Raw genomic sequence first — 22,252 nt, 5'->3', positions numbered from 1 at the left:
ACTTCAGTGGGGAGCTCTGGAGAAGATTGCAAAGAGGGGATCTCCTGAGGGGTAGGAACCTGAGGCCCTTGTGCCCAGGGTCTGGTGGTTGTGGCTTGTGACAGCTGTGGGCCAGAGGGAGCGAGGACTCCACAGGGAGGTTTTGTCAGTGGAGGCAAGTGCTCTCTCCATGGCCTGTAAGGCCAGACCACCCAAAGAGGGACAGGAGCCCGGAACAGAGCACGACAACCACGAACCAGGGTCACACCCTGCTCAGCCATCTTAAGGGAACTGTGGAGACTGAGAGGAGGATTCCTGGAGGGTGCCGCACAAAAGAACTGGCATGCCGCCAAGAATGCCTACCCCTACAGCACAGCCAATAGCCCAAGAGTCTAGTGTGCCGTGGGCCAAGGATGGCTCCAAGGTGAGGTCTACTGTTGGCGTCGAAAGGGAAGCTGCTGTCAGAGGAAGGGGTTTCGATGCTTCCCTGGAAGTCGAAGGAGGAGTGCAAGTTGGAATCTGTGGAGAAACACTGTCACCTGGAAGAACGAACGCAGCTTTAAATGGTTGAGAGACCCCTGGCCACAAGCAGCTGGTACACAACCCGCAACACATCCTGTTCTGAGAGGCTCCTGGTCGACCTCAGAGACCTGAAGGAGATTCTAGCCCGTCTAAAAAGGGGCTATTACTGGATTCCCATAAACGGATTCAAGGAAGGAGAGTACTTAAATCCTTGCTAGTTTGTGTGGTGCAGAGCCCAGAACAGAGGGTGTCTGCACAGAGGAGAACGGTGTCGAAGTTCTGTTCCAAAAAAGGCAGCACCATAGGTGTCTGCACTGTAAAAGAGCAGTGTGGCATATGTCTGCAGAGATTAATATGGAGCCTTCAAGGTAGGTGTCTGCACCAGTAACGATAGTGCAAAAAAGACTGCACCTAACAGCATATCGGTGCCAAAGACATCTGCATCACAGAGGTTATCAAGTCAAAAAAGCTACCCAGAAGGGTAAGAAAGGGAGAGAAAGATTACCAACGATGGCAATGGAGAATTACCCTCAAAGGTAAGAAAAGGGAAAGAAACCATAGGGAGAGAGAGAGTCTTAAAGTTGCGATTGTGTCTATTCTCCTACCCTGTTACTGAACTTTTTAAACACCAATAGAAAAACTTCAAAAATTGTTCACTTGGCTGCGAGAGAGTGGCTTGACATGGCTGTACAGCAACATTGCAAATGAGATCTGGGGCAACAGGGAACAGAGCATTCTGGGTAGGATCTTGGCTCAAGAGGTTTGGGCTGATGCAAGCTTGGTATGACACCGGTACAGTTCAGAGGATGAACTGATAACCCATCAAGGGATGAACAAATTAGAAGTTATGTACTCACCATAACGTTCCATCTGAGTAGGTGTATTCATTTGTCTGCAACCTGTGGGTTATGGATCCGATATCGGATCCGAACCGGCATGGTTTTCCAGCTATGGATCCAAGCTCTCAGCTCCTCCCCTCACCCATAATGCCCTGCTCTACCCTCATGACCTCAGATCGAGTTTGCCAACAGCAACACCCTGAAAAGGGTAACAGATAATATGCAGGAAACTGAAAGGCCAGGGGGATAGGAGGGCGGGATAGTTGCAGACAAATGAATACACCTACTCAGATGGAACGTTATGGTGAGTACTTAACTTCTAAATCTGAAGTAGGAGATTCATTTGTCTGCAACCTGTGGGACAGAGTCCCCAGCTACCTGAATCTTGGGCGGCCATCATGGAAGGATATTCCGGAGCACCGCGGAGCCAAAGGATGCTCTACCCCTAGATGCAAGATCCAACTTATAGTGGGAGACAAAAGTATGAGATGAAGCCCACGTGGCTGCTGCACAAATATCATCTAGAGGAATCCTAGCCTTGAAGGCTGCCGAGGTAGATACTGACCGGGTTGAATGGGCATGAACACCCTCCGGTGCGGGCCTTCCTGAAGCTTGATAAGCCAATAAGATGCACTGTGAAATCCAGCGGGACAGAGAAACTTTAGAAATTGGCTTGCCCAAATTAAATTTTGCAAAGGAAATAAACAACTGGTCGGATTGCCTATGACCAGTCGTCCTGTTTAGATAAAATCTAAGTTGCCTGTGGACATCTGAGTGAAGCTTATATTCACCTTTGTTTTCATATTTAGGGAAGAAAACAGGGAGGTTAATGGACTGATTGATTTTTGCTTCAGAAGCGACTTTAGGAAGAAAGGACGGGTTGGTCCTGAGGTAGACACGGTCCGGATGAAATACCAAGTAAGGAGGTTTAGCTGATAATGCTTGAAGCTCTGAAACTCTCTTGGCCGATGTAATGGCTACCAAAAAGGCTGTCTTGTAAGACAAGAATTTGAGATCCACCGTAGCCGCTGGTTCGAAAGGGGGGGGCGGTCAAGGCCTGGAGAACCAAAGAGAGGTCCCAAGGAGGAACCGCTTGTTTTACAGGGGGCCTGAGAAGAAAAGTACCTTTAAGGAAAATTTTACACAACTTGGCTGACATAAGAGGGTTAGAGTCATGGCCAATGTGATAATGAGAAATTGCCGCCAGTTGTACTTTGACTGTGGAACTGCTGGCACCATCGTTAAAAGAGTGGTTAGAAAGTCAAGCACTAAGGGAGAGGAACCGTGAAGGGATTCAGGCCTTGCCGCTCCGCCACAAAGAAAACCGTTTCCACTTGCTGCGGTAGACCTTCCTAGTGGACGGTTTATGAGCTGCCACCAGAATTGCCTTAACAGGTGACGAAATACCGGGAGTCCTGATCAAGAGTGGAACTGGAGCAGCCAAGCAGTCAGCTTCAGGTTGTCCAGATTCGGAGGAGGTATGCAGGATGGATGGGATATCAGATCCGGAATGGGATCTAGAATCCAAGGAGGATTCACCGAGTGAGACCTTAGGAAGGGGAACCAGATCTGTCAAGGCCAAAACGGAGCAATGAGAATCATTCTGCAACCCACCCGAGAGGCTTTCTGAAGAACTTGGAGCATCAGAGGCAAGGGTGGATAAGCATACAGAAGACCGGGTGGCCAAGCATGCACCAGAGTGTCTCTTGGGGAACCTCCGGGAGGAGGTATCAGAGCGAAAATAACGTCGCACTTGGTGTTTTGAGGGAGAGGCAAAAAGATCGCATGAAGGAGTTCCCCACCGTGCGAATATGCGTTCCGCTACTTGACAATTGAGAGACCACTCGTAAGGGGTCAGAATGGTGCGACAGCTTGTCCGCTAGGATGTTGGACCGACCCGGAATGTGCGTTGCTATTAGAAAGCGGTTGGTGGAGATTGCCCATTCCCAAACTCTCATGGCTTCTCGACAAAGAGGGTAAGACCTTGTTCCCCCTTGCTTGTTGATGTACCAGACCACAGACATGTTGTCAGATTGAATCGCAATTGCTCCCAAGGGAAGAAAGTCCTGAAGTGCTAGCAACGCTAAGAGCACTGCTCTCATCTCTGGAACGTTAATATGCAGTAAGGTCTCTGAATCGTTCCACGTGCCTTGGACGGTCCGGCCCGCAAAATGCCCCCCCCCCCCCACCCGAGGCGGGAGGCGTCCGTGGTCACCGTGGCGAGAGGGGGAGAAGAACAAAATGGGCGGCCCTCGTGGAGAACTGGGGAGTGAAGCCACCACAAGAGGGACCGCTTGCAAGCCTTGCTGATCGCAATGGGATGATGCATAGGGAGAGCAAGGTAAGACCACTGTACTAAGAGTCCACTGTAGGATGCGCATATTGAGCCTGGCAAGAGGGAGAAGTGCTATAGCAGACGCCATGGACCCTAGAGCCCTCAGGACCCCTAGAGCCCTCAGGACCAACTCCGCCGGAACAGAACTTGAGTGGAGAATGGCCCGCACCTGAAGCTGCAGATTTTGAACTCTGTCTGCAGTGAGGAAGGCTCGTAAACTCCTTGTGTCTAGCCTGGCCCCTATAAAATCTAACAGCTGTGTGGGCGCCAGGTTGGATTTCTTTGTATTTATTGTGATGCCCAGAAAAGGAGCAAGATGGAGAAAGGAGTCTCGTGCCAATAATAGTAGATGCCTTGTTGGGGCGGTAAGAAGCCAGTCGTCCAGGTAGGGAAAGACCTGCACCCCCTGAAGCCTCAGGTGGGCCGCTACCACTGCTAATACTTTGGTGAACACCCTGGGGGCTGTGGTGAGACCAAAGGGAAGGACCCGGAACTGGTAGTGACTGGCTCCCAGCCGGAAGCGGAGGAACCTCCTGGAGCGCCTGTCCATCAGGATGTGGTAGTACGCGTCTTTGAGGTCTATCGAGCACATCCAGTGATTTTCTCCCAGAAGGGGGAGAATAGATTGCAGAGTGACCATTCGGAATTTTTCCTTGGGGACTGCCAGATTCAAGAGAGAAAGGTCTAGAATTTGTCTTAGTTCCTCCGTCTTCTTTGGCACTAAAAAGAACCTGGAGTAGAATCGTGATCCGATCTGGTCTGGGGGGACGGGCTGGATGGCTCTTCTTTAGCAGATGGCCAATTTCTGCCAAAGTGGCCTCCCGTTGACCAGGTGGAACGTCTGGGAGGGACTTCAACTTTGGAAAGTGAAGAAAAGGGATGCGATATCCTCTGGATATGATTTGGAGAACCCAGCGGTCTGATGTTATGGACTCCCATGCCGCTAGGTGCCCCGAAAAACATCCCCCCCGACTGCCTCCAGAGTGGAGCAGCCGGGCAACCCCTCAGGGTTGCTGCGCGGGCCGTTCAGAGAAAGGTTCCCTGGACCCGAAGTTTCTGGGAGCCCCTCTGCCTCTAGGGTGGCGTCCTCCCTGTCCTCCTCTGCCACGAAAGGACTGGTTGTCCGGAGCAGGCTGGGACTGCTGCGACTTCCGGAACCACATCATCTTCTGACCCTTTTGGTTCCTAGAGTAGGGCCTCTGGGGTGCAGAGAAGTGGATTCCGACAGCAGACAGCGTCTTCCCGTCCTTCTCGCTCTGGGTCAACGTTTCGCGAAGAGAGCAGAACCATCAAAGGGGGCGTTCTCAAATGACGCTTTGAAGGGCTCAGAAAAATCGCAGTGACGGAGCCAGGCCTGACGTCTAGTGACTAGGCCTGCCCCTGTGGCTCTAGCGGCGCCTTTCGTAGCGTGGGAGAGTAGCCGCATAGAGGTATTGGAATTGGCTCCACGGTGTCCGGTTCCTTCCACGCCCTGGTGGTAATGAGGTCCACCAGGGGGTCGGCAGGAGGGGACACCCAAGAGGTAGACTGGCCCGCTTCAAATGCCTCCAAGAACACGGACTCGTCCGAGGAAGACTTGGGGGCAGACCACCCCCCCTTATACGGAGCATTTCCATGATGTCTCCAAATGAGACATCCTCGGGGGGTGACCGTGGGGAGCCTTCCCCTTCCTCCAAGTCCGTGTCTTCCGTGAGAGACTCGGGGGAGTCAATGTGCCTCCTTTTGCACGTATGCTTGAGAGGGACATCCTCTGGGGGGCTGTCCGAGGACAGCTCGCAAGCAGCAACTTGTTCCATTGGAGCAACTTGGGGCACAGAAGCGGGCTGTCCCAAGGGCCGGATGTTGGAAGCCTGGCCCAGTGCAGAGGGAGCGCGGGACGGAGCCGAAGCAAGTGCCGGGGGTCCGGACACCCTCAACAGGGCCCTCTCCACTGCAAACGCCGAAGGGGAGCCGACCTCGACCAAAGGATCCGACAATCGGCTCCCCCTCGGATCCGAAGAGTGGATCGGAGCCGTCGCCGAAGCGCTCGGATCAGAAGGGACAGTGCGCTCCAACACAGACGGCGCCGAAGGAGCACTGATCCCCCCGGATCCGAGGGCAGGGTCGGATCCGAAGTACAAAGTACTACCGGCGCCGACCCACCCCCGGCTCCGAAGCTGCTCGGCTCCAGCTGCTCCGAACCCGGATAGCGGGTCGGAGAAGGAGCAATCTGTTTGAAAAAGGGTGTTGAGCTCCCCCCCAGAGGGGGGGGGGCAAGAGCACTCCCATTTGCATCTGGGCCTGGATGAACCTTCGCATCATCCGGTCCAGATCAGCATCCGAAAGGCTATACGTGGATCTCGACGAGGCTACTGAGGTAGGCTCGATAGCCTCGACTGAGATCGGGTCTCCTCCTCAGGTCCCGGTGAAAAACAGGAGACCGGAGCCGAGAAGGAGGGGACAGAGCCGACAACGGAGCCGGGGGAGAAGCCCACTTGGCTGGCAGGGCCGAAACAGAGGTCTCGGCCCGCCGCTTATGGTGCTTCTCCTCCGTCCTTTAGCATCCCTCTCCTCCGAACCAGAAACGGGAGGTTGAGTCCCAGGAGGAGGAGGGTGCCAGAGGAATAACCGAGGCACGGTTACTCGGAAGGAGCGGAGGTCGGAGCAGAGTCCGGCGGTAAAAGGCCCGCCAAAACAAGCTTGGACCTCCGCTCCTTCAATGCCCTGGGATTGAACCCTGCACAAATGGAACATCCAGATGTGAGGTGTTCAACCCCCAGGCATCTAACACACCGAGTGTGGCCATCAGCTGGGGAAAGCTTATGGCCACACTCGGAGCATTTAGAAAATATAGACTTGGGTTGGTCTGCCATCCTAGTCTAAAAAAGTAGTTACCAAACTAAACTAAAAACCAATACACACACAGGCCCAACACACACACACTACGCCAACAGCGAGGGGAGGGAAAAAACTTTTAGATTAACTCTAAAAGGTAAAAATATCAAAGGGGAAACCTACACTTTCACTCAAAAAATCAATACAAACTTCAAATTTCTGAAATTTAACAATAAAACTACCACTTAGCTTGAGAAACAAATCCAGTCACCATGCGCGGCAAACGAGATCTGAGGTCATGAGGGTAGAGCAGGGCATTATGGGTGAGGGGAGGAGCTGAGAGCTTGGATCCATAGCTGGAAAACCATGCCGGTTCGGATCCGATATCGGATCCATAACCCACAGGTTGCAGACAAATGAATCTCCTACTTCAGATGTACAGTTTTGTACCTACCATAAATGTAGATGTTAGCGTGCTCATACAGCTGCAGTCATAACAGATGGGTTATCCTGCCGTCAGGCGAGTCCTCGGTCGACCAAATTCCAAAGTCTAGGTCTGGCGTCGGTTGTCATCGCTTCCTCCCTGACGTCAGTGCGGCAGGGGTATAAGAGAGGCAGCCGACGCCATTTTCTTCAGTTTCTTGCCCCAGATGTCAGGTGCCCCCAAAAGGAAGGCAAACATAATGTTATGCAAAAATGCAATGTAGATAAATCAAAAACAGTAGTTGCAAGCAAATACACCATAAAAGAGTACCCCAAAAGATTATATGAAAAAGGTATGTCATAAGGCCTGTCCTAAGAGGGGTTTGGAGGGAGGGAAACCTGGACTGCAGCTGTATGAGCACTCTAACATCTACATTTATGGTAGGTACAAAACTGTACTAGGTTCATCGTGCATACAGCTGCAGTCATAACAGATGGGTAGAATCCCAAAGCTAAGTAAGGGTGGTAGGCATTAGGTGGAACTAGGAGGGGCTAGGATGCCCTGCAGGACTGCTGTGGCAAAGCCCGCTCTAGATTTAGAGTATAGTGGGAGGTGATAGTGCTTGGAGAAAGTGTGCACTGAACTCCAGGTGGCTGCTTCCAAAATATCCTTGGTAGGGACCCCCCTGAGGAAGGCTGCAGAGGTAGCTGTGGCTCTGGTGGAGTGGGATTTGATGCATGCAGGCACAGTTATTCCATGAAATGAGTAACAAAAGTGTATGCAGTGGGCTATCCATTTTGAAATTATCTGTTTGGAAATAGCCTTTCCTTGAGCACCTGCAGCATAAGACACAGAGTTGCTCAGATTTCCTGAATGGCTTTGTCCTGTCCAAATAATAAAGTTGTCTGTGAATGTCCAAGGAATGTAGTAGTCTTTCCCCTTTATTTTGTGGATTAGGATAAAAGGTAGGCAAGTGGATAGTCTGATTCAAAGCTACACTGGATACTACCTTTGGCATAAAGGTAGGGTTGGTTCGTCTTGATGGAAAATGATGAATGGTTGCACAGCCATGAGGGCCTGTAGCTCCGAAACCCTGCGAGCTGAGGTGATAGCCAGAAGAAAGACCGTTTTCCATGACAAGTACTGTAACTGAAGAAGCTGGCTCGAAGGGAGGAAGGGTCAGCTTTTCCAACACGAAGTTGAGGTCCCAAACAGGGTCTGGTAGTTTCCTTGGGGGTTTTATATTCTTTACCCCTCTGAGGAACTGCCTTGAGAGGATGAGAGAATAAAGGAGGATCTGTGTTGTATTGTGCAGAAATGGTTGAAGCGTGGATCTTGATGGAGAAGGAAGTCCATTGTTTAACATCTCAGCTAGGTACTGTAAAATTTGAGGTACGTTTATTACCCAAGGATTCTGTCCCTTTTGATTCCAGGCACAAAATAGTTTCCATTTGGCGGAGTAGGCCTTTCTAGTAGGTCTTCTGGCCTCCAAAACGACATCCTGCACCTCCTTGGAGAGGAGAAACTGTTGGGAAATCAAGGAATTCTCCATGCAGCTAGATTTAGAGTTTTGAGATGGCTGTGAAGAGTTTTGTAGTTGTGCTGGGACAACAGAAGAGGGACTAGAGGTAGGATCCATGGTGGGGAATGTGTCAGGCTCTTCAGGAGCGGATACCAGTGTTGCCTTGGCCAGTCTGGAGCAATGAGAATCATTTTCGGCCTCTCTGCTCTGGCTTTTAATAGAACTTTGGGCAGCAGAGGAAGAGGCGGGAAGGCATAGACTGTCAATGCTGCCCAATTGAAGGAAAGTGCGTCCACTTTCCAGGCCTGTGGATGATAGGTCCTTGAACAAAATTTTTTCAACTGGCAATTTCTGTGGGTAGCAAAGAGATCTATGTCTGGCTGTCCCCATGCCAGAGTTATCTTTGTGAAAATTTGAGGATGCAACTTCCATTCGCGTGATTCTGTCATAATTCTGCTTAGGTTGTCTGCCAGTGTGTTTTTCTTCCCTGGCAGGAATTGTGCATGTAGTTGAATTTTCAATTCCAGTGCTGTGTTCCATAGGGTCATGGCTTGCCTGCACAGGGGGTATGAATGAGTTCCCCCCTGTTTATGTACCACATCACTGTGGTGTTGTCTGTCCTTATCAATAGCTGGCCTGGATGCAGTAGGTCTTTGAAGGTCATAATAGCCTTTTGCACGGCTAGCATTTCCTTTTGGTTGATGTGAAGGAACTTCTCTTTTTGTGCCCATTTTCCCTGAATGCACTGATCTGTCATGTGTGCTCCCCAGGTGTAGTCGGAGGCATCTGTTGTGATGATTTGAGTTGCTTGAGGTACACAGAAAGGAAGACCTGCGTTTCTTTGGCAAGCTTGAGCCCACCACAAATTCCTTTCGAAGGCATGGAATGAGTGGTATAATTGCTTCCAAGCTGCGGCTGTGTTGAGACCATAAGTTTAGGTACCATTGAAGTTTCCTCATATGCAGCTTTGCACATGGGGTTAGTAGGATGCAAGATGCCATGAATCCCAGAGCCTGCAGGACTTTCCTTGCAGTTAGCCTGGTGTAAGTTGCCATTTTTCTTAAGTATTGAGACAGTTGCCCTTGCTTGTCTGGCGTGAGGTAGGCCATCTGGGTGGTGATATCCAAGCTGGCACCCAGGAAAATTATTTGTTGAGAGGGTATTAGTTTTGATTTCTTTTTGACTGCGTATCCCAGGAAGTTCAGTTTTATTACAAACGCCAGGTGCTGCAGTAGTATGTCCTTGCTGTCCGCTTGGATCAGGCAGTCCAGATATGGGTAGATTTGTATCCCTTGTAGTCTGCAGAAGGAGATTACTGATGTCTGGGCGCAGTAGATAAGCCAGGCATTTCGTAAACACTCTGGGTGCAGTAGATAAGCCAAAGGGCAATGCAGAGAATCGGTAATGGGTTGAACCTGCAAGAAATCTGAGGTATCTTCTGCAATCTTGTCTGATAGGGACATGCAGGTATGCCTCCTTGAGGTCCAATGTTACCAGCCAAGACTCCTTGCCCAGCATGGGAAGAAGCTGCTGTAATGTGAGCATCTTGAATTTTGGCACCTGTAGATATGTGTTTAGGATGGATAGGTCTAAGACAGGTCTCCAATCTTTGTCTTTCCTTGGTACCAGGAATAGTCTGGAATAAAACCCTTAACCATGTTCTTTTGCAGGTACCTCTTGAATCGCTTTCATGTCCATGAGAGCTGAAATTTGTTTTTGTGCCTCTGCCCTTTAATTTGTGGCAGGTTTGGCATGCCTCATTTTTGGAAGGGTGTGAAAGTGGAACCTGTAGCCTCTGTCTATAATGTCCAGAATCCATTTGTCTTTTGTAACAATATGCCAATTTGAGAATAATGTCAGTTTTCCGCCCAAAGGTGCTGCCATTAAAGCTGTGCTTGGCAGGTGTAGGGGGAAGTCATTGTGTCTGTTTTCTAAAAGACTGCTCTATCTTCACCTCTTGGGGTTGGTGCTTGCCACTGTCTGGCTCTGAAAGATCCTTGAGGTTGCCCTCTACCCCTTGGACGCCTGTATCTGCCCCTTTGAGGTCTGTCCGTGGCTGGAAAGGACCAATTTTTTGAAGGCCAGTTTCTGCTGAAACATGGAGGCTGTACCTGCAGGAAATCTTTCACTGTTTGCATTGATTTCGTTTTTTCCTCCTTTTTCTTTAGCACCTCCTCTGCTTTAACACCAAACAATACATCTTTTTGAAGAGGTGCATCTAATAATTTAGCTTTGACATGATCTGGTAAGGTTTGCTCTGAGCCAAGCATGCCTACGTATAACAGACCCCGTAACAGAAGCTCTACATGAGGCCTCTAAAGCACCAAAACCACACTGCAAGGTATGTTTACCCACTTGCTCTGCACCATGCAACAAATCCTGCAACTCTTAAATCTGGTTGTTCTAGTTGTGTCATCTTGCTTTCAGCGGAGATATCAAAAACTGTTGATACTTTAACATATGGAACTGACAGTTTAATGCCCTCATGGTTAAAGTGGCTGAGGTGTACACCTTTTTCCCCCCACCTTTCTAAAGATCTGGAATCTCTCTCTGAAGGTAATGGGCTTTTAGCAGTAGAGGCCTTAATTCCCTTGGGACCCTGTGAAATAGTTTCTGGGTCAGCAGTATGGCTTTTATATAGGAACTGGTGGGAATCAGGAACCCAGTAATACCTGTCTGGTTTAACAGGAGCTGGAGGTAAAGAATCAGGATTAAGGCTGGCTTCTGTGTACACATCATCCAATATATCTAAAACAGGAGGGATAGCCAGAGGCCTATGCTGGGGGAGCAGAAGAAATTCCCTGAGCCTTTTCTTGGAATCTGAGCAATCTTGGCCTTCCCAGTCCAGTGAAAGTGTTCCCTCAATGTATGCAGGATTTTCCCAAAAGAGAAGTCCTCGGGGGGGGGGGGGGGGGGAATAGACTCCTCTGCATCAGAGTCTTCGAATGGTGAATAGGCACAATCCTGGTCCTCATAGTTCTGAGGTAATAGAAGCTTGATCTGAGGAAGGGTAGTCTTCCTCTAATCTGGGCCTTTTGTCAGAGGGGGGTTGAGAACCCCTGACAAGAGTAATCAAATCCTCAGCCATTTTAAGCATCTGTTTTTTAGGCATGGTGCCTTGAGAGGGTGTCTGAGGAACCTTTTTTTTTTTGTTTTTCGTAGGAATGGGGGCTGAGTAGCCTGCGACCTCGGGTATTGAAGACACCGGTAATGCATTGTCATCGGTACTCAGGGGCTGCGTAGGCGCCTCGCTGAGTACCGGAGAACCGGTAGTCTGCCTTAGCGTGGTATCAGTAGGTGGTGCGGACCTCGTAAGCCGGTACTTATCTTTGTGTTTTTTGCTCAAAACTGGAGTCGGGAGTATACGACGACATACTACATTTTTTGCCAAAAAAAGTGAAGGGCGAACTCCGCCCGACACTTAGTGCGTTTGTTAAATCTAGCACAAAAACGGCAGGCCGAGACCTGGGCCTAAGCAAGGTATACAGTTAAGAGTGGAAATCCTTATGCGGTATTTGCTTCCCACATGAAATGCAATTATCAACTTTGTCTGACATCGGTCAGAGGCAAGAAAAGTTTCCCCAACAGGGTACTTAGCTTTCAAGACTTCAGCTGAAATACTTTCGTAAATCTCAGGAGCTGGCCGACCGGCACTTGCGAACTGCTTCTGCTTCGGGCACCGCACGGCAAGAAAGACTGGGGGCACCTGACATCTGGGGCAAGAAAAAAACTGAAGAAAATGGCGTCGGCTGCCTCTTTTATACCCCTGCCGCACTGACGTCAGAGAGGCAGCGACGACAACCGATGCTGGACCTAGACTTTGGAATTCAGCCGACCGAGGACCCGCCTGACGGCAGGATAACCCATCTGTTATGACTGCAGCTGTATGCACGATAATCACCATCATCAGATTGGCTATTATGGGGCTTAATTACATCATCATGGTTGCAAATCACTTTGTCCCCACCTGTAAGAGACCTAGAAAAGACCGGGTAGATTTCTGAAGAAATTTAAGAAAATACTTAATATGGAATCATTAAAATTTAGTAGGAATTCACATAATTTACATATTTTTCAGGAACTGGACTAGATGAAATTATATTCAACGAGAACACGTGTACTTAAAAGCTTTGACATACCAATAACTATTTCAGATCATGTGCCAATAAATAAAGACAAAAATACAGGGTAATGTTGCCACACCCCACCCAGCTGTTGGAGGAATTTAGGGAAAGTGTAGTGGAAATAAAGAAATTTCTACCTCCCCTAAAAATGCTCCAAGGCATAGCTAGCAAACGGGATAAAATGGAAGTGTTTTTTTAAAGTGACCAAATCTCATTTACTGCTGCCCTGATTAGCAGAGGTGTAGAACAAAGTACGGCAGAATAAGGGGAATATCACAGAAGAGGCACAAAGTACAGTTGTGTACCTACCATAACTGTAGATGTTAGAGTGTATTCACTGTTGCAGTCATTACACTTGGGTAGAATCCCAAAGCTGAGGTTGGGTGGCTGGGTCTAGATTGGATTTGGCGAGGCTAACCAGCCCTGCAGAACTGCAGTGGCAAAGCCTGCTCTAGATGTGGAGTAGAGAGGTAGGTGGTAGTGCTTGGTAAAAGTGTGCACTGAGCTCCAGGTTGCAGCTTCTATGTCTTCGGTTGTTACCCCTGTGAGGAAAGCTGCTGAAGTGGCTGCTGCTCTGGTAGAATGAAGCCTAATGCCCTTAGGTTCAGATTTGCCATGTTGTGCATAACAGAAGCGGATGCAGTGTCCTATCCATTTGGTGATTGTCTGCTTTGTAATAGGCTTTCCTTGTGATCCCGCAGCACAGGCTACAAACACTTGCTCAGTTTTTCTGAAAGCTTTTGTTTTGTCCAAGTAAAATCGTAGCTGTCTGTGTATATCCAAAGCGTGCATAAGTCTTTCCCCTTTATTCTGGGGATTCGGGTAGAAAGTAGGTAAATGAATGGTTTGGCTTAAGGCCACATTGGAGACCACTTTTGGCATGAATGTTGGGTTTGTCCTAAGAGAAACCCTGTCCTGATGAAAAATGAAAGGTTCCACAGCCATCAATGCCTGTAACTCAGACTCTTCTTGCTGAAGTTATTGCTAGGAGCAGAGTAGTTTTCCATGTCAAGAAGTTTAGATCAGCTGTGCTGGCCAGTTAAAATGGAGGCAGTGTTAGTTTTTCTAAAACAAAAATGAGGTCCCAAGTAGGTACTGGTGCTCTCCTAGGGGGTCATATTCTTTGCCCCTCTGAGGTACAGTCTTAGTAGAGGATCCGTATTCTAATGAGCTGAAATGGCAGAGGCATGGATTTTAATAGATGAAAAACATAGGCCTTTGTCCAACATCTGTCAGGTATTGCAAAATCTGAGGTGTATTAAAGGACCAGTGGTTCGAGCCCTTGTGCCTGGGATCCAAGCACAGAATCTCTTCCATTTTTCTGCGCAAGATTTTCTAGTGCTGGGCCTCCTGGCTTCCAAAATTACATCCATAACAGCTTTAGAGAGAGGTGCAGTCTGAGTGGCTACATTACCTGCCATGCTGCCAGGATTAAGGTTCTGAGTTGACTGTGCAGAATCTGATTGTTTTGCAGTGTCAGAAGAGGGATATGAGGTAGAGGCCAAGGTGGGCATTGGGACAAAGTCTTTAGGATTGGGTACCAGTGCTGGCGTGGCCATTCTGGTGCAGTCAGGAACCATTTTTGGCCACTCGTCTGACTTTTAGAAGCACCCTGGTGAGAAGAGACATCGGAGGGAAGGCACAGACTGGCAGGTTTTTCCAGCTGAATGATAAAGCATCCACTTTCCATGCTTGAGTGTGTTAAGTCCTTGTGCAAAATGTCTGTATTTGGCAATTGTGAGGGGTGGCAAAAAGATCTATGTCTGGGCGTCCCCATTTTCTTATGTTGAACACTTGGGGATTTAGCTTCCATTCGAGGATCCATGAGATTTCTGCTTAATTTGTTCCTGGCAGGAACTGTGCTTGCAGATGTACCTGGTAGGTCAGTGCTGTGTTACACAAAGTCACAGCTTGTCTGCATAGGGGGTAGGAATGTGTACCCCCCTTGCTTGTTTATGTACCAAATAACTACGGTATTGTCAGTCTTTAATAGTTGTCCTGGATGTATTGGGTCCTTGAAGGCTGTCAGGGCATTCTGTATAGCTAGCATCTTTTTGATTGATGTGAAGATGCATTTGTTCCTTGGGCCACGTGCCCTGAATACATTTTCCTGCCATATGTGCTCCTCAGGCATAATCCCATGCATCTGTTATTGTCCGCCTGGCTGTAGGTAAGGTGAAAGGTTGTCCCTTGTTGTGGTGACAGGCCTGGGACCACCATCGAAACTCCAATCAAGGTTATGATAGTCTCTTGGCTGTGACAATGCTGAGTCCAAACACATTTTAGATACCATTGTAGTTTCCTCATATGCAGTTTTGCATATGGAATTAGTAGAATGCAGGATGTCATGAAACCCAGGGCCTGCAGAATTTTTCTTGCAGGGAGCTGGGTCTTTGTTGCCATCATTTGAAAGTAATGTCAGCTGCCTTTGTCTGGCGTGAGATGAGCCATCTGGGCAGTTGTATTTAAGCTTGCACCCAGGATTGTCTCGAGAGGGCACTAGTTTTGATTTCTTTTCGTTTACTGTATACCCAAAGCAAATTAGCAATCTTTTTACAAACGCCAGGTGCTTTAGAAGAATGTCCTTGCTTCCTGCTTGAATAAGGCAGTCTTCCAAGTAGGGATATATTTCAATTCCTTTTTGTCTGCAAAATGCAATTACTGGTGCCAGGCATTTTGTGAATACCATGGGCACAGTAGATAAGCCAAAGGGCAGTGCAGAGAATTTGTAATGCATTGAGCCTGCTATAAATATGAGGTATCTTCTGCACGACTGTCTGACTGGGACGTGCAGGTATGCCTCCTTGAGGTACAAAGTCACGAGCCAAGCTTTCTTGCCCAGCATGGGAAGAAGCTGCTGTAGTGTCAACATTTTGAATTTCGGAACATCCAGGTAAGTGTTTAGAGATGAAAGATCCAGAATGGGCCTCCAGGCTTTGTCCTTTCTGGGTACCAGAAAGAGTCTTGAGTAAAATCTTTGTCCTTGCTCCTGTGATGGTACCTTTTGAATAGCTCTCATATCCATGAGTGCTGTAATTTGTTTTTGAGCCTCTGCCCATTGATTTGGTGGCAGATTTGGCATCCCTTTTAACCCTGGCAGTGTGTGAAAGTGGAACCTGTAACCTTGAAATACAATGTTGAGAATACATGCGTCTTTGGTGATAATTTTCCAATTGTGGTAGAAAAGTGCCAGTTTTCCTCCCAAGGGGGCTGCCAAGAGAGATTTCTGGCAGTTGTAGTGGGAAGTCATTGGAACTGCTTTTTATATGGTTGGGTCCTGTCTTCCCCTTCTTTCTGGCCTGATGCAACTAATTGTCGAGGCCTGTAAGGACCTTGTGTTTGACCTCTACCTCTTGGACGTATGTATCTTCCCCTTTGAGGTCTAATTGGAAAGGACCAATTCTTAGTTGGCCAGTTTCTGCTAAATCTAGGAGGCTGAACCTTCAAGAAATCCTTCACCGTTTGCATAGATTTTGCCCTATCCTCCATTTTCTTTAATACCTCTTCTGCCTTAACTACAAATAACACCTCCTGCTGCAAAGGTGCATCCAATAATTTTGCTTTAACATGATCTGGTAACATATGTTCTTTTAACCAAGCATGTCTTCTAATGACAGAGCCCGTAACTGCTGCTTTGCAGGAGGCCTCTAGAGAATCAAAACCACATTGCAAAGTATGCTTTCCCACTTGTTCAGCTGCATGCAATAAATCCTGCATTTCTTTAAAATTAGGAGGATCTGATTCTGGAAGCATTGTTTTGTTTTAACTGAGACAGTAAAAATTGCTATTTCAGCATGTGAAACTGGCAATTTAAGGCTCTCATTGCTAAAGTTGCTGACTAATATACTTACTTTCCCAATCTGTCTAATGCTCTGGAATCTGTCAGAGGGAACTGGATTTTTGGCTGATGAGGCCTTAACTCCTTTGGGTCCCTGAGAAATAGTTTCAGGGTCAGCTACAGGGCTTTTATACAGACATTTGAGAGTCAGAGACTCTATAGTATCGGTCAGGTTTAACAGGGGCTGGAGGTAACGAATCAGGATTTAAGATAGATTCAGTATACACCTATCCAACGCTGGCAGAATAGCAAGGGGTCTGTGTTGAGGTAATAAAAGGAAGTCCATGAGCCTTTTCTTGGATTCTGAGTAATCTTGGCCTTCCCAGTGGAAATGCTCCCTCATGGTATGTAGGGTTTCCCCAAAGGAGTAGTCCCTCAGGCAGTGAGGCTGATGGAATTGATTCCTCAGCATCAGAATCCTCATAAGAGGGTAAAGAATATCCTGGATCTGAGGATGAATCAGAAGAGATGGACACCTGGTCGGATGAGTCAGTCTGCATCCTGTCTAGGCCTTTCATCAGGAGGGGGATGGGACCCCCTGATCAAAGTGATTAGGTCTTCGGCCATTTTGAGCATTTGTTTTAGGCATAGAGGCCTGTCCTGGAGGATGCTGTATTTGTTTCTTTGATTTTAAAGGAGGCTTAGACTTGGCTGAGGGTATAATGCTCAACTGAGTAGGTCTGAAGACACCCTCTGAAGCTGTGGGTTGCTTAGCTACTCCGGATCCCTCTGAAAGGTTAGTCTCGGTAGGCCGAATAGCTTGCGCGTCCGAAGGCCCAGCCATCTCCACGTGGGAGTAAGAGGCGGACTGTGGTTCTACAGAAGCGGCAGTCAGGGGCTGCGAAGGTGCCTCGCTGAAAACCGGAGAACCGGCGACTGACCTAGAAGCTTAGTCCGTTTTGGGCCTCTGATGCCTATCCTTGTCTTTGCGCTTTTTGTGAATTTCAGTCAGAAGTTCCGACTGCATGGTATAATTGAATTTTCTACCAAAATAATGTCGGGCAAAATCAGACGTTTAATCGTGTGCTTGTTAAACCTAGCACAAAACCGACAACCAGTGAAGTCGTGGTCTGGGCCTAGGCATGGGATACAATAGGAATGGAAATCCTTGAGGTATTTGCTTCCCACAAGCAATACAGTTATTAACTTTTACTGACATCGGTCTGAGGCAAGAAAAAGGTTTCCCAACAGGGTACTTAGCTTTGTAGAAGACTTCAGTTCTGGATTCAGAATGAAAATCTCAGGAGACTGCTGACTGGCACTTGCGAACTGCTTTCACTTCGGGCACCGCACGGCAAGAAAGACTGAAGAAAATGGCGTCGGCTGCATCTTGTATACCCCTGTCTCACTGACATCAGGGAGGAGGCGACAGCAACCGACACCGGACCAAGACTTTGGAACTCAGGCCGACTGGGGAACCGCCCGACTGCAGGATAACCCAAGTGTAATGACTGCAACAGTGTAACACGAACATCCTTGTCATCACAATAAACAAAACATGTTGGAGGGATAAGTTCCTGACCCAGAGACTCCATAGATTCTGGAATAGATTGCCCATACATGTCAGAGTGCCTCTTTGGCCCTCTTCAAAAGGAACCTTGACTATTGGATGGGAGAAAGGAAATTCACCCCGGGAATCACGTCAGTCACCTTGCTAGACAGGGGGTCCAGGGCAGTGTGGGAAGAAGGCTATGCTTGTATAGGCCCTAGGGCTGATAGCCTAGTACCAACCTATGAATCTAGAGCAAGCTAGGATTTTACGAATAAGAGAATGGAAGCAATCTGCATTCCCTTATATACAAAGGGACTGAAATTAAGAGGAATGAGGGATTGGGGGCAAAAATAAAGTTGGAATGGTTCCCACTTTGACAAGCTGCGTCTGAACAGTGAAACTTGGTAGGGATGTATCCTATTCCTCTTATGTGCGTTACATTTAAAGCCACTGGCAAAAAATAAGGGACTCAAGTTCAAGGATATAAATGGCATAGTAATCATGCAAAGATGGCTTTACCTGTAGATGTTATGTACCTGACAAATGAAATACTTAGACATGTGATAATAGTACGTGTTTTCAAGAACTCTGTTATGGCAGCTAAGGTATGTGGGAAGAGACTAAAAATATTAAAAACTATAAGCTCATGTTTATGGAAAAAATCAAGATACAGTAAAAATGTTTGCAGTGCCTTTCATTTTATATACAGGCGAGGCACATTTCAGAGACACTGTGCGCAGTGTGTTAACTATTTGACATGGTAGGTGAAGAGGGCAAGGGTTAAGTGAGATATTGATATTGCCAAGATTAGGTGGTTTACAAATCGGATCTGACAGGATATGTTAGAGCTACAGTTAAGGCTTGTATACATAAATCAGGAAGATGCAACTCAAAATTGGAAAAGAATGATTAAGCAGGTGGTAATTTCAAGAAAGTGCAGAATTTCCGGTGCAAATCCTTAACAGCCAGGGAAAGCATTCATAAAGTAGCAGAAAAGTATTGTAAGAACTAAGCCAAAACGAGAATGAAGACCAGAGATTCTGGCAACGGGTACGACTACAACTTGGGTACAGAGAATAGGCAAGAAGGGGCTGAAATTTGCTGGAGAAAACTGGAAAAGGAACCAAGGCACTAGGAGCAAGTAACCAGAGATGGAAAAGTAACAGAATGGGAAAAGGCTAAGATATTTCCACTGCAGGCTAGAGACTGCCTATACTCCAATCAGTTCCTGACAGGAAAGGCGAAGAAAGGGATCCAGGAAGCTGAAGTTAAAGACTTGTTCTGGCAGCTTTTTAGATTAATCTAGAACAGCAGCTGTTAAATGGATCGCTAGTAGGGCAAAACATATTGCACTTTAATTACAGCAATCAGAGGACAGGAAAGTTGGGGGGGGAGAAAGATGCAAGCTAGGGGGTGTGCAAGTAGGTTACACTGCAGTAGTGATTCCCTGCTCACTGTTGTGGCAAGACTCGTACAACTATACTAAGTTAATTGTGACCATCACCACTACAGTTCTCCTTACTCATTAAAGTACTAGAGTATTAAGAAAAGCCAATATGTAGCAATCACAGCATATCCTACAATATTGCAAATACTATTCCCAAACAATGCTCTTGAACAGTGTTGTCCAATTTAAATGCCTGGAAAAAGGTGTGAAAGCTAGTAAACTCAAACGTCCATAGCCCTGGTAAAGTTAGCACTGAACACTGCCTCTTCCTGAACTCCCAGCACAAATCATTTGGCGCGAGGAGACTAAAAGCACAGACTTTCACATACCACCCAACAAATGCTGAAGTCAAAAAAGCATGCATGCACTTCAGTGGTACTATTGCTTAAAGACCTTAAGAGCTGTTAAAGGAATACAGGCTTGGGTGCATTTGCAAATGGCCTTCAATGGACAATACAATGGGGATGACCATCTCCAAAGGTTGGCCTTTTTCACAACTCTAGGTAACCAGCTTACATGCTACAAAGGCAAATTCAGCGGAAAACGGCAACTACCCCACAGGATCAGGAGTAGGAGCTCATGGTGATGACAGAACAAATGGCTGACAGAACTTAAGGAGCAAAATGAAATAAATGCAATTATTTCAAGTGATACAGTCAGCATGGGTCACTTGGCAAAGTTTTATCAGAGATCCAACAGGGCTCGCCACCTGTGAAAGCCCTCCCCAAACTTGCATACTACTTTTAGAAAAAAAATTATGGACACTTTCCATTTCTGCAATACATGCAGAATCCACTTGCATCAGAACACGTAGCTGTTTAAACTGCAAACTCACTCAAGTTTCTGGAACTATATTATTCTGCTGAAAAAAAATATACAAGTACCAAAGGTAAACTGGGAAAAAAATTGCTCTGAAATCTAAGGCCTTACCAGGAGCGATCTGTATTTTACATCCAGAATCTTGCTGAATGCGTGATATTTGTTCTCCACCTCTGCCAATTACTGAAAAAATGGCGGACATTGTTAGAAACAAACTTAAGACAGTAAATGGAAAAAAGAATACCAAAACGAGTCACACTTACTAAATCCAACCATTCCATCTGGAAGTTTGTATTCCTCCGTTACTACTGACCTGCACAAAAATAGAATTACTTAATCAGGAAGAGACATGCCATTTTCTCTACAGTCTTGAGCATACAGATGCCTGTCAATAAAACTTAACTGCCATAACAAAAAATGATTCAACTGTGAAAAACACAAGTTTTAAACAGCACCCAACACTCTAAAAATGGACTCCCAACTAAAAAGGCAACAGAGGGGTTCACAGCAATGAAGCATATTAACATACCACACAAAAAAACATTTAAAGAATAAACCTCAAAACTATACAGCATGCTCAAACCCATTTAAACTTTTTCATATGTCTGTAAGCAAGTACTAGGCTGTCGAAGTAGAAAAGGCAAGATGGTTCCAACACAGCACACCTTTAATCACGAGAAAACAGGGTAAACGCTTTCACGGACGTCCTCCACTTCAGACCATAAAATAAAAGACCTGATAGTGAGGCTATTTAAATACTGAACAGCCAATAAAAATGCAGGCTAACAAGCAGATTTAACTTCATATGTTGGGAAAATATAAATATATGTATACAAAAAATAGTAATATATAAAATAAAAACTCAATTACAATATTATGAGAAAGTGCATGACATCTGAAACTTATTAAACATATATAACACATGTATAAAACCCCATGAATCACATATATAAAGAATAAAAACTCAGCATGTCACACTAGCCAATGCAAGACTTCATAAATGTTTAAAAAGTAAACCAACTAATGAAAAAGATCAAGGTTCAAGAGCTCTAGCTTTGAGAAATGGTTTTACTGATACCTTGCTATCCTGGTCTGGGGCTTATAAGCCTGAAAGCACATAATCCATTTCTGTTCAACAGCTTTGGTTTTATTATGGAGGTCCGCACCATACAGTTGTATACCACTTACCATAAATGTGGATGTTCGAGTGTATTCACTGTTGCAGTCATTACATTTGGGTAATCTGCTTGCAGGTTGCCCTCAGTCGGCCTAATTAACGAAGTCTTGTGTCCTGCGTCGGTTGCTGTCCCTTCTTCCATGACGTCTGATAGTCAGGGGTAAAAACATGCAGCAAATGCCATTACATCAGTTTTTCTTGCCCCAGATGTCAGGTGCCCCCCTAATGGGGAGGAAAATAAACTTAAAAAACACAAAGGTATGCCTCCAACAAAACGTAAATGCACCAAAAATGCTTTTAAGCATAGTGAAGGAAAGTATAGGTATAGCCAGTATTTAAGGGGCTTGAGGGAGGGTAAAGTACAGTTGTGTAAACTTACCATGAATGCAGATGTTAGTGTATTCACTGTTGCAGTCATTACATTTGGGTAATCCGCTGGCAGGTTGCCCTCAGTCAGCCTGAATAACAAAGTCTTGGGTCCTGTGTCGGTTCCTGTCTTCTTTCATGACGTCAGGGGGTATAAAACATGCAGCAGACACCATTTTAATCAGTTTTTCTTGCCCAAGATATCAGGTCCCCCCCAAATGGGGAAAAAACACACGTAATTTAGAACACAAAAATATACCTCCAACTAAAAGCAAATACACCAAAAAGGCTTTTGAGCATAGTAAAAAAGAGGTACAAGAGAAATAGGGGGATGGTGGTGGATAACCAGGACTGCAACAGTGAATACACTAATTTACATTTATGGTAACTGTACACAACTGTACTACGTTTAGTGTTTCACTGCTGCAGTCGTTACATTTGGGCAGAATCCCAAAGCTATGGTTGAGGAGGACGAAATTATACAGAATTAAGAGCAGCTATAAGGCCCTGCAGGACAGCAGTGGCAAAGCCTGCTCTGGATTTAGAAAAGGAGG

At 46.7% G+C, this 22,252-nt stretch overlaps 1 protein-coding gene across 2 annotated transcripts in view; it reads right to left on the bottom strand.

Annotated features, from left to right (window-relative positions):
* The window catches only part of FUBP1 (far upstream element binding protein 1), a 1,223,929-nt gene that overhangs the window by 976,751 nt on the left and 224,926 nt on the right, over positions 1-22,252 (bottom strand). The window contains exons 7-8 of one of the 2 annotated variants that reach the window (XM_044085874.1): positions 20,419-20,468; positions 20,267-20,338 (exon numbers count right to left, since the gene is read on the bottom strand). In XM_044085874.1, the coding sequence (XP_043941809.1) occupies positions 20,267-20,338; positions 20,419-20,468 (122 nt within the window). Of the gene's footprint in view, positions 1-20,266; positions 20,339-20,418; positions 20,531-22,252 lie in introns of those variants that run through there. The other variant, XM_044085872.1, reaches the window with a different exon arrangement.

The sequence above is a fragment of the Protopterus annectens genome, chromosome 10.part0, assembly GCF_019279795.1.
Source record: "Protopterus annectens isolate FY-2018-M chromosome 10.part0, PAN1.0, whole genome shotgun sequence".
Lineage (NCBI taxonomy): Eukaryota > Metazoa > Chordata > Ceratodontiformes > Protopteridae > Protopterus > Protopterus annectens.
The sequence above is the reverse complement of the archived record's forward strand: the minus strand, read 5'-3'. Positions and strand labels throughout refer to the sequence as shown.